Here is a 13,237-nt window from a genome sequence, read left to right as displayed (position 1 = left end):
CCACCCCCCCCCCCCCCTTCTTCTACTAAGCAACAAGAAAAAGAAGGGGGAGGGGGGCGAAGGGGAGAAAAAAAAAAGACAAAATATTGAGATCAAATGGTTAAGTGAGTTTAGATGTGGATTCCATTATGACAAGTGGGATCATGTGTGAGGTATTGACTAATGACTCACCTTCTTTGGGCATTAGAAGTTTACAAGTATCAACATGGGATTCATAAAACATTTGGTTGTATATAAGAGGTAAGATACTCCTTCATTAGAAAATGAGGCAACTCCCTTAAAGGAAAAGGGGGTATATGTTGGCACAGTTCAAAGTAAAACCACTAAATTCAATTTGCAACAGACCGACTATGCTTTTTACCTTCTCTGAAGTAGCAGTATTTAAACTACACAAAGAAGGGCAGAGCTATAGTGCAAAAGTAGCTTGAAAAACATAGGTGAATCACCAACTCATGGACCTCGAGAGAAGAAACTTTGTACAACTTGATGTTTCAACAAAAACGAATAAACTTAATAAAAAATGCAAAGAAATGGAGATATTTGCTGGATGCTACAGACTTACACACTTGACCCACTATTTATATGACAAAATGTAGATTAGAAAAGTCAATCATAAGATTTAAAACCTTGATACAGATAAATTTAAACTGAACTGTGTCACTTTCTTTACCCTAATCTTTTGAAAGCTTTAAAAGCAAAACAAAAAGTACGAGGAAAAGCTCAAAAGAGAAAAAGTACAAAGAAAGAGAAGGTTGTAAGCCTAGGCAACTAAAAATGTCGAAGGAATTACAGAAGTTACTGGTACACCTGTTGCTATATAGGAGAGAGATTGACGTGGAAATAAGAGACAGAGGCCTCAGACGAGCAATAACTAGTCAATTAAAATTTAAAAGGAAACCACAGAGAATAGTTTAATTAGATCAGTTCTGAGTGTGGTGTCATCATCTGAAGGTGCGACAGGGCTTTCCAGTGCATATGGCAGTAACACTGCATACTCTCTAACATGAGAAAGGAACGATACTGAGGTCAATAATGGTCACTCAGGTCTTCTGATGAAAAACATAATATAACAGAAAGAACAAATATGTCAGATGCGGAGGAAGCATTTCCCTTTACTTCCTCTCTTTGATGGATGGTGGGGATGGTTTGTGATAGTACTAGGCATCACACAATACTGTCCATTACAAATTTCATTTGCAAAACAGTCCCTCTCTTGATTAGCCAGAAGGAACATAACAAAAAAGAGGCAACTCCATCAAATCTAAAAGACTAAAACACATGGTATTTTTCTTTTTTTCCGAATCAATGTTTCTATGCGAAGGACTAAGAGTGTTGGCCAGTCAAGAACTCGCATGTCCAAAAGATTAAAGTAGCGGAAATGAGGATGTTTCTATGCACCACCCTCCCTAGACCCCACTTGTGGGATTTCACTAGGTATGTTGTAGTTGTTTCTATGCAAAATAGCATATGTCCATTGCGCCTTATACACGCACATGGACACAAAACTTGCAAATAGTAGAACTTACGTTATCTTGATCAATATCTTTGATCATTTCATCAAGATTAAGCTCACTTAGACCAAATTCTTTGCAAGCATGCTGAAGCTCATCAATAGTTATGTATCCACTGCCATCTTTGTCGAAGAAAGAGAACGCTGATACAAGATTCTCTTCTCTTTCAAACTTGTTTAAGTGCACAGTCGCAGCAAGAAACTCCCCATAGTCTATTGTTCCACTGTTGTCAATGTCTGCCTGACAAATACACCATGTCATGTGTGATGCCATAAACTCAAATGCACCGACAGAAGTATATAAGTGCACATATATGAGTAATTAAGTAAGACTGGGTGGACATATTTCAGAGACACAACAGTGAATTAGTAACACGCCAAGGAGAGTTCTTACTGCATCCATAAGATCCTTGATCTCAGACTCCATTAGTTCAGAACCTACTCGTCTCAAACCCTCTTTTAGTTCATCAAAGCTGATTGTTCCACTATTGTCTGTGTCTATCATTTTGAATAGCTCCTTGAGACCACCAATTTCTTCTTCTGATAGCCTCTCCGCAATCACCTATAAGCAACAAGAGATGATGAGTAAAACAAAAAATAAATACTCCCTCAGTTCCATTTTATATGGCAATCTTTCTTATTTACCCTATTTCGAAAAAACACCTTTCTATATTTGCCAAACTTTTAACTCTTAACTTTAAATTTCACCCTTAATGACATGCTCTTATAGTCATAGAAATGTCATGGCTTATTTAAGACAGTTTTATGGATATTTTGGAATGTGTCAAAAGTCTTTCTTTAACTGATGTTGAGTCAAACACCAGTTACAAAATGAACGTAGAGAGTAACAGTTTTCAATTAGGGACGAAATTAGAAAGGATGATGACTAGAATTTCAGTCATCCAAGTACAATTCCAACGGAAATCAAATTTTTTTGGGAAAAGTCAAAATATACCCCTAAGACCCTAACGTTCGATTTGTTTTATACTATCCTTTGATGAGCTCTCAGGGCCCTCACTGTTATCATTCGTCTCAAATTTGCCTCTCCCACTAACAGGTTTCAATCATAGAAAAATTGGTCACCATGTACAGGTATATACTATTGCTCAAGGGTATATTTGGACCTTTTTTTAATTGTTCAGGGACATACTTCAAATTATTGCAGATGACATATATAAACCAATTTAATAGTTCTGGGGTAAATTTGGATCTTTTGTTTGTCTAGGTGGCTCCGCTTCGGCAAATGTCAAAGCCAAGCTGGACAGCTGTTAGAGATAGGGGCAAATATGGGACGAAATAAATAAGGCAAGACTTTCATGGACCGAAAAGTAAACAGAAGGAAAAAAATAAGACAAGTCATATACTTTAGGGGTAAATTTAGACCTTTTTTTTTTGTTACTCCTTTTTCAGCTATTGTCTATTTTGATTTTTCATTCAGTATATTAGAATTTATTTACATAACTTTCAGGATTAGATTGAATGACTGTACAATAGTATATAAGCTCTCAACAAGAGCGGAACAAGGTTCAGAAAATTAGAAAGCAAGAATGACCAAGCAAACGCAACAAACCTAAAAGGGAAAATAAAAATCATACCACTAATAATTTTTTCTGTTGGCAATTGTGGCATCTAACTTTAGAACAGAAGAATAGGGCCAGCAACTTTTATACAGAACTAGGATAGAAGTCTATGACAAACTTCTTCAAGTTTTGCAGGAACCAAAGGAAATATCTCTGATTATACAATGAAATTTCAAAAGGTTAGGATCACGATATCAAAATATTAGGCAAGTGATTCTGTCCATGGATGAACAAAAACCGGCATAAATTCCAAATACTTGATGGCCATTAACTCTTCCGGTAAAGTTCTAGACATATTTCCTACATATAATACTGGCATGTTATAAGCTGAAGGTAATTGTGTCAACTTCATAAAAAGGATGGACCAAAACTATTTTAGATAGTCTATGCTTGCAAAATGATCAATGGGAAAATTAATTATTGTGTTCCCTAATCCACTTAAGCTATCACACCAGTACAAAACTGCATATCAGTCTATCAATGTCGATACACATGTAGGTGTCAGAATGCAGGCCACACAAGAGTAGGTACGGGCTAGCTAACTGGGTTGTTTAGTGTCATTTTTAGGACGGCTAGAATGTCATAGGAATAGAGATGGAGTACAACTTTTGTTGTATAAAACAAGTTTGCTATTCAAAATTGTAATAACTATAGGAGTATCAAACTACTAAACCACATTATGAAAGTTTGAGACAAGATCGAGATAATGAGGAGGAGACTGTCTATCTCCGAGAACAACTTTGGACACTGTTAGTTTAGCTGCAACTAACAGCCTAAACGAACACGGTTCTTTCAAAAACTCCGCAAGAAAGTAAAGTGAGGAATATGTAAATCAACACAAGTATTTTAGTGCGGAAAACTCCTTGCTCAAGAGAAGCAGAAACCATGACCTACCTCCAATAGGATTTTCCCAAACTCTTCACTAATCTCGACCAATTAAAGATTACAACCGTCCTTGTACCTAAGGAACTATTCCCAACAGTCCCTACCTCAACCCTCTTCTATACTCTTCTTCGATGACTCTACCAGTCAATAAATTTTCTTTACAACACAAAACACCTACTACAATCACCTAAGAGTGTAATCAAGATCTTGTCTCAGAACCACACAAAAAACTAATATTACAACCCACGAACAGAATAGTTATATCTTGATAGGACCCGGTTCTTTTGTTATAGCAGTTTCTTCTTCGAGACACTTTGTGTAGAACTCTTCCCACTCTGAGAACATCAAGGTATCTCAACGAATTCATGTCGGGACACTCAACTAAAGGTGTCATTCACCTTATAAGGAGATTGTTGGAGTGGTATAGGAATAGGAAGACAGTCTTAAACATGGTGTTCATTGACCTAGAAAAGGTGTATGATAAAGTTTCTAGGGAGGTTCTATAGAGATGTTTGAAGTCTAGAGGTGTACTTGTTGCTTACATTAGGGCAACTAAGAACATGTACGATGGAGTCAAGATCCAGAAATAACATATAGAGGTGACTTAGAACACTTTCCAAATATGATGGGATTGCACCAAGGATCAACCGTTAGTCTGTTTATGTTTTCCTTAGTGATGGACGAATTGACACAACATATTCAAGGGGAGATATCGTGGTGTATGTAATTTGAAGATGACATAGTATAGATTGACTAGACGCCTAGTGGAGTTAACGATAAGCTTTAGTTTGGAGATAGACCGTCAAATCTAAGGGTTTCAGGTTATGCATGACGAAAATAAAGTACCTGGAGTGAAAGTTTAGTGATGTAACGCATGAAGCGAGGTGGAGGTGAGATTGATACACGTCATACCAAAGAGAGGAAGTCTCAAGTATCTTGGGTCTGTAATTCAAGGAAACAAGGAGATAGATGACGATGTCACACATCGTATTAGAGCGGGGTAGGCAAAATGAAGGCTCGCAACCAAGGAACTATGTGGTAAGAACACCAATGCTTAAATGTAAGCTCTACAAAGTGCTAGTTAGACCTACATTATTGTATAGGGTATAGTGTTGGCAGTCAAGAACGCTCACATATAGAAAATGAAGGTATGGAAAATAAGGATGCTTTGATGGATAAGTGGGCCTACTAGGAGAGATAAGATTAGAAACGAAGCTATACGGGACAAGATAGGAATGGCCTCCATAGCGGACAAGATGAGGGAAGCGAGGTTAAGATAATTTAGGCATATGAAGAAGAGGGGCATGGATGCACAAGTGAAGAAGTGTTGAGATTGGATATAATAGGTATAAGGAAAGGCAGAGGTAGGACGAAGAAGAATTAGATGAAGTGATTAGACATGACATGACAGATCTTCAATTCACTAAGAACATGACACTAGAGGTTTGGAGTAGAAAGATAGCAGGTAGCCAAGTGTGTCATACTTGTATGTGGGAGAGACAGGGGTTAGTCCATCTACCCATCTTTTCTTATTTAGTAGCATTAGTTAGTATACACGTAGTAGCTTATTCTTCAATTTTTAGTACTACTTGTTGCTTCTTTTGTTTTGTTCATATTGTTATTCTGCTGCGTTATTTTCTTTTCAATCCTGCTTTGATTTTACTTTTTTGAGTCGAGGGTCTATCGAAAGTAGTCGATCTACCTCCCAAAGGTGGGGGTAAGGCCTGAGTACTTCCTACCCTCCCCAAACCCCACTTGTTGATTACACTAGGTAGGTTGTTGTATAAAAGAGAAATATTTTCCAAAGAAAATTTGCATTAACATGCTAGCTTAGTGACACCACTTATCAATAGTATGTTTGTTGAACTTTCATTAGTACTACGATCCAGTGTTTAAAAGGCGCGGAAGGCATTTTGCATAGCTCGGGACGAGACGTTTTACGTAGCTGGAATTGAGGCGTAAGTCCGAAAACATGGGGAATACGTCTGATATATCTTCAATTTTATAGTTTTATTAATAAGAAAATAAGCAAAAGAAAAATTTTCAACAATTCTGCAAATAAATTCAAATAAATCACCAATAATATAGAAAAGGTTATTATAACTATTATTGGAGAAAGATAACACCACAAAAAAATGATATAAGTTGAGGTAATCTTTCAAATGAAATCATCATCCACTCCATCGTCAATCTCTACATCTACTTGTCTTTCCACCCTCAACTAATATTTACATTGATTTTGTTTATATATATTTCAAAGAAGGATTAGGATGAAATGTGTAAAAGCAATGACAAAAATGGATAAAGTTGTCTAACGAACAAAGTGTTGTGGGATCTCTATTCTATATTCCTATCAATTTCAGGAATAATCATCTAAGACAACTATTTATGGCAGTGTCATTTTCTATGAGAGTTGCTTTCTTTGTTTATATATTTTTTTTAAAAACCACTACAACATAAAAACATAATAGCATAAGTATTAATATCATTACACCATAATAAGAAATATGATCTATAGCAAAAAAAAAATTAGAATAACAAAAATGAAACTTAACGGCTGAGGCATTTTTTTACGCCCGGGGCTTACGCTTTTACATCCAGAGCCTACGCCTCAACTTCTAGGTTGTGCGCCCTATGGTTCTACGTCTTTTATTTGCACCCCGGAGCAATTTTGGTGTGCCCAACCCCGAGACTCACCCTGGGACTCACCCGAAAAACACCTTTGAAAACACTATTGCGATCTCTTAAATGAGTTAAAAGTCAAGGTGACAAAAATTATAAGATACTCTCGCGCAAAGACAGTCATGACCAAAACAAAGACCCCTTGAGCTTGCTCCATCTTGATGTGACCTTCATCTCTACCAGAAGCACAAAAGGATGCACGATTTGACAAACACAACTAGGGATAGCAATATATTCATTTATATGAAAAGATACATATACCATGAAAAACTGCAGAACATTTGCCACTTCTCCTGGACCATAAGCTAATCATTCTGGGATAGCCATAAGAAGAGCAATAATCCTTCAATAAATGGCACATATCCAACTGCCTCTTCCAATTTCCAGAGGACTGTTTTCATCATGAAATTATTTAAAAGGAAATATGGTGCAAAAATCTGTTCATAGGAAATAATATTCTAAAGACAGACAATGGCTTATTTTCATAAATAGATTAGAAAATCTGAACAGTAAGTAAATGTCCTAGTGTAAGAAGGAAAATATGATGACGAGGGTCGGAAGAGTCGAAGTTGAGCTGTCTTCTTTCTGAACTTATGCTTGGGTACTTGCCATGGAATGTACTTCAAAGTAAAGGAACATAAATTATAGTCTTCTTTTGTGATAAAATGGCACTTCCTCTATCCAAAATTAACTGTCCGAACTTCCAATTTTAGGTTGTCCCAAGATTGAGTTCACTTTCCTGAAGTGGAAAAAAAAATTTGCACAGGATACATTTCAACATTCTATCATCCAAAATGTACTTCGTCACCCACTATAAATTTAATACTCAAAATTCTCAAGAAAGCTCAACTTTATCTTCAGTTTTGGATGCCTTTTAATTTAAATAAATAAAGCTGTAACATTTGGATGTGTGGGCTTACTAGGATAGATAAGATTAGAAATGAAGATATTCGGGACAAGGTGGGAGTGTCCTTGGTGGAGGACAAGATGCGGAAAGCGAGACTGAGATGATTTGGACATGTGAAGAGGAGATTCATGGATGCCCCAATGTGGAGGTGTGAGAAGTTGGCTATGGATGGTTTCAGAAAAGGTAGAGGTAGGCCGAAGAAATATTGGAGAGAGATGATTAGACAAGACAGGGAGCAGCTACAACTTACCAAGAATATGACCTTAGATTGGAGGCTATGGAGGAGACGGATTAAGGTAACAGGCTAGTAGGTACTTGAGAGTTGTCTCACCTATTCTCCCTTACTAGTAGTCGTACTATTATTCTTGTAGTTGCTTGTTCTATCATTTCTATTACTATATGTTGTTTCTTATGCTACGATTTATGTTACTATGTGTTTTTTCTAGTAGTATTATTCTGTTGTAGTTATTGTGGATTTTGCTTTCATGTGCTGAAGTTGAGCTTCTAGGTTTAGAGTTTGAAGATCAGTCTTAGAATTTAGGTTCAAGCTAGCCTATGCTTTGCATGTTAGATTTTAAGACTCTCTTCCGCCAAAAAAAATTGGTTATTTTTCTCTTTGTACTAAATATAAAAGAGATATCCCTTGAACATATGTCTGCTCTGAGGCAAAAGGAATCCATCCTTGTAATTCAAAGAATTCTATTAGTTCAGTTGCTAATTTGATATTGAAAAAAAATTGTTTGATCAACTGGTTTCATTATAAGAAAGTGCATTGGATTTTGGACACACTAAATGATAAATTGGAAGATAAAATGTGATAAATTGCACCAACGTCTCCATACAAGGGAAATTATATCATTTTGACGAGAACTCTTACTTTGGTTATTCATATTACATAAGCTAAGTAATTATTTTTTATGATCAACTAAAGCTTTATATGATGTCCAGCTCATGATATCAGTGAATGAATCCTTCTGCACAAGGACATGCTTCAGTGATATCTCTAAACGTAGGTTTCACATTGACACTTCTTTGCTTTGCTGAAGTGTTTCATGTATAAAATTTCTTTTAGTTTATAGTTTCATTATAGGAATCTGAGATTTTTGCCTAAGGTTTTATATTGGGGTAAAGTCATGGAGCAAACAATCAAAAAGATTCCTAATGTAAATAGGGGCTTTTAGAGTTCAAGTGGAAAAGAATGGCAAAACAGAAAAGAAGCTGCTATTGTGACCTGCAAGTAACTCATATTATCGGGAGATCAGGAATGAAATTTCTCTCTATTGCCTGCTTGCTTTCCATAGCTTCTTGGTGTTGTTGCATATGTTAAGACACCTCGTGGTCTGTGCTGCCTCAACACTGTTTGGATTCATCATCTCAGTGAACAGTTGATAGGTTCTACAAGAACTTATGCAAGTTCAAGAAGAAACTGAAGAAGTATGATCGTGTCATCCATATGTTGGCTCACACTGAGGTACTAAATCTGAATGTCATCTCTAAGAGATTGTTTATGTTTGAGATACGGGTAATAAGAGGTGCTATAAGAATTAGTATCTAAATGGTAGTTGCACTTCTTAAAGTAAAATAAGCTCGAATAATTTTAGCAACATGTATCCAAGGGTGTGGCCTAGTGGTCAATGAAGTGGTGGAGAATCCTGAGGTCTCAAGTTCAAAACTCAGCATAGACAAAAAACACTAGGTGATTCTTCCCATCTGTCCTGGCCTTGGTGGACAGAGTTACCGTGGACATGTTGCTGGTGGGAGGTGGCAGGTATCCCGTGGAATTAGTCGAGGTGCGCAAAAGCTGGCCCGGACACCACGGTCATTTAAAAAAAAAATAGCGACGCTTACATGTTATCCTATTTTGCTAAGCAATAGGTCAGTGTTTATTTCTAATTCACAAATACTGGTTATATATGCAGTGAATTATTGATCTTATAGGGCTCGAGAGCGTGAACAAGACGACAAAATATCACCTACAGGACATTTAGGCTGGGTCCATGATAAATTTTTTTGGTTGAAGGATAGCATTGAGTACTACTGGTCTAGGTCAGCGTGGAGGGAAAATCTAATAGCACATGCTATGATATGTGGTTCATATATCTATAAGGTTTGATTTATGGGTGGTCTTATGAACTTACTGTACTTTAAAAAAACAATTGTGCACACGTTATACATAGACTATTGCTTATTATTATCTATTTAAATTTCAGTATGAATCAATATTTGGGTTCATCTATGTTTATGTATCTTGATCCATGCAAGACTGGAACAACACGATCAATATTAAACAAAGGTATATAAGCTTATCTCCTTCGCACTAGTACATAAAAAAAATGGCATGTCCATGTCAACAAAGAGACATTTGGATGACTGTAGTTAAGCTGTTTAAGTTGTATTATTAAACCAGGCATGTTGGGTCCATGCCAAGCGTGGGCCATGGACAATCTAGTCTTATAGTATGAGCATAATTAGTTTAATGCTTTTGCAACAGGTTGACATGATATTTTTCTCAACCCACACACCTGATACAACTGAATTCTCCAAGTGTCACATTTGTACCTTTTTTCCTTTTTATGTGGATTGTCTGGCCCTTAGACGGGGAGGGGGGTCCTACATTCTGCTCTACTATACAGGTATCATTTGTTATTACAGTATTTAGATCTTACTTCAGTTTCATCATCAGTGAGACTGAAGCCATCTTTGTAGAAAGTCTAATAGCTTATTGTAATCCTCCTGCAACCCTTTCAAGTAAACCCTCTAGTATTCAGTATTCAATGTTAATCCTCTTTCGGAAAAGAGTAGAAGAATGGGACCTATTATGGAACATATCATTACGTTATGTTCTTTCAAGGTAAACGGGACTTTTTGAGATAAAGCAATAAACTATGATAAGTAGACAACATTGTCAAAATCTTACTCTGAGAGCCATCTTCTTAAGTTTGTTCATTGCAGAAAATTGCTTGAGGCGTGAAAGAACTGCAGAGTCAAGAGGTTTATCAGGGGCTATTGTGTCATCCACAATCCATGGATGGCCTGAGAGACGCAAGAAAAGAAGAAATTAAGCTCCTTGTGAAGGCAGTTTTCTTTTATGCCCTTTCAAGTTCTTCCCAAAATCCAACTTCTAGAAGGGAAGCAGTAAAGAGTTAAATGGCATTTTCTAGAAACAATACCAAATACATGTTGCAGTTAAACCTTAGCATGAATAGGAACATACACAAAACTTCATGGGCAGTTAACCTCCTCTTTGGATTCCTGTCAAGCATTTTACGTATCAAATCCTTGGCACTATCTGAAATTCCAGGCCATGGTTCAGATTCAAAATCTAATTTTGCTTGCAATATCTGGCGGAATATTCCCATCTCAGTTTCTGTAATCAAGAGGAACAAATGAATGTTAAGATATTAAAAGCACCAACAAGAAGTCTGCAACAGAAACATACGAACTTTTGGAAGGGAGGGGAGCAAGATACCTGCCCAAAAAGGTGGAACGCCACTAAGTAATATGTACAAAATAACTCCTGCGCTCCATACATCAGATTCAGGTCCATAATGCTTGCGTAAAACCTCAGGTGCAACATAGTAAGGACTTCCAACCACATCGGAAAACATTTCACCTAATCATAATAAATAATAAAGGGGCCAACGTGTCTCTTTAGATAGATCAGAAATGATAATTGAACAAGAACTAGAATGGTCAGCATCTCTCTTACTGGAAGGCATACTTCACTAAGTCTCCAAAGATACGAGGCATGCAACATCAGAAAGGTTGTTAGGTTATTTCACAAAACCAAAATAAACACTAAATCAGAAAGACAATCAAGGATATAAGCATAACATGACAGAACCTCCAAACGAAAATATGTAAAAGTAAAACTAAAACCTTCTCTTCAGCAAGATCTAGTTGAATGAAATAACTACATGCTATATATGAACCCACCAAATACTAATGAAGAACGACACAATAAGTAGATCATCAGAAAAACGTACAGAGCCAGCAATCTATCTGAAGGGGAACAACAAGACAAGTCATCTTCACATTCATGGAAACAACAAAAAGCAATCCTAAAATTTTGAGAGGAAACCTAAATAGACAGTTCACAAAAGCCACCTCGTTGCTAAGTATCTGTAATAGGGGACATAATCCTAGCAACAAAAAGTTATATTTACAGCAATCGAGCACTGATACTATGTTCTACCTGAAACAAACCAAGTTACAAGTACTAGTTATTTCTAAAGAATTAATAACCAGGAAACTTAACCACCTGATTGTAATAATCAACTCAAAGTGAAAATCATAATGCTACATAAAGCTATGCATTTTCCTGCTACAAGGAAAAGTATCTACCCAAACTAATTGTTAGATAAGAATCCAGAACCCATTCATACTACGAAACTTGGAATTCATTATGTCCATCAAATCCGAACAAGTAGAAACAATTAACAAAGATAGAACTCAAGTTTTTTTTTTCTTCAAAGAAACTAATAACAATGGTTAAAGAGGGGAAAGAAGAGATGTTGCTATATTTCCCTGACCTTGAAAACATCCAACTGTACAGACAAACAAACAAAAGTTTGAACCCTCTTAAATTGACTCCAATTTGCAGGTCCACAATCGAAATGACAATAATCAAATTCAAAAGATGATATCAAAAAGAAAAACCTGGCTGGTAGAAAACGGAGAGACCAAAATCAGTGGCCTTAAGAGCAGCATCTTCATCTGAACTGAGAAACAAGAAATTCTCAGGTTTGAGGTCTCTATGCATGACCCCTAGCGAATGACAACCTTCCACCACTCCAACAATAGTTTTAATAAGCTTCGCAGCTTCCCTTTCACTGTAATGTCCCTTTTCAACGATCCTATCAAAAAGCTCTCCACCAGCACAAAGCTCCATAACTATGTGCACATATAGGGTATCTTCATAAGTACCCTTTATCCTGACCACATTTGGGTGCTCAGATAAATGGTGCATTATCTGAATCTCCCTCCAAACATCCTCATAATCCTCCTTACAAATCAACTTCTTCTTTGGTATAGTCTTGCAAGCATAAAGAGTAGCAGTTGATTTTTCTGTACATAAATGGGTGGTTCCAAATTGGCCCTGCCCTAATTTTTTTCCTATACTGTAAAGCTGCTGAAGTCTTTCAGTTCTGTAAGGGAGAACCCATGTGGGCTTCAATGGTGGAACTGTGCTCGTCTTAGTAGACTCTGTTGCTGCTTTTTTGTCGGTCTCTGAAGCAGATGAAGCCATTGATTCTTCTCAATCGAAGGGCAAGTACAAGAGTCAATTTTCCTCCAAATTTCTTCAATCCTTTTCTCTCTCTCTTGATCGAGGATATTCCTAAATCTTTGCACTATACTTTCTCACTCTAGATTCATTGCACTTTCTTTTATGGGAAAAACAGTCAAATACTCCCTCCGTCCCTATTTATATGTCACTATTTTGGATTTTATGTGCATTAAAAAATAAGTAAGTTTACTATTTTAATCTTATTTTATTTTTTGAAACTCAAGTTTTTAATCAGTGAATATGAATTAATTTATTTTGATTAATTAATTTAACCAACATGAATTATTTACTTAGCTTTTCTAAGTTGCTCAACTATATATTTTCAAGGTTAATAACTCACAAGGATAAAAAAGAAACAATATGATAATTTATGCATTGATTTTATA

General features: G+C 36.4%; 1 protein-coding gene across 1 annotated transcript in view; it reads right to left on the bottom strand.

The window, feature by feature from the left end:
* LOC102601318 (calcium-dependent protein kinase SK5-like) overlaps positions 1–12,944 on the bottom strand; it is a 14,282-nt gene extending 1,338 nt beyond the window's left edge. Inside the window, exons 1-6 of the mRNA XM_006339966.2 lie at positions 12,224–12,944; positions 11,034–11,177; positions 10,779–10,931; positions 10,482–10,597; positions 1,905–2,072; positions 1,527–1,751 (exon numbers count right to left, since the gene is read on the bottom strand). Of these exons, the coding sequence (XP_006340028.1) occupies positions 1,527–1,751; positions 1,905–2,072; positions 10,482–10,597; positions 10,779–10,931; positions 11,034–11,177; positions 12,224–12,812 (1,395 nt within the window). The 5' untranslated portion in view covers positions 12,813–12,944. The remainder of the gene's footprint in view (positions 1–1,526; positions 1,752–1,904; positions 2,073–10,481; positions 10,598–10,778; positions 10,932–11,033; positions 11,178–12,223) is intronic.
* Positions 12,945–13,237: the final 293 nt, after the last annotated feature.

This window comes from Solanum tuberosum, unplaced genomic scaffold, assembly GCF_000226075.1.
Source record: "Solanum tuberosum cultivar DM 1-3 516 R44 unplaced genomic scaffold, SolTub_3.0 scf00013, whole genome shotgun sequence".
NCBI classification, from domain to species: domain Eukaryota; kingdom Viridiplantae; phylum Streptophyta; class Magnoliopsida; order Solanales; family Solanaceae; genus Solanum; species Solanum tuberosum.
This window is presented reverse-complemented; position numbering and strand designations above follow the sequence as displayed.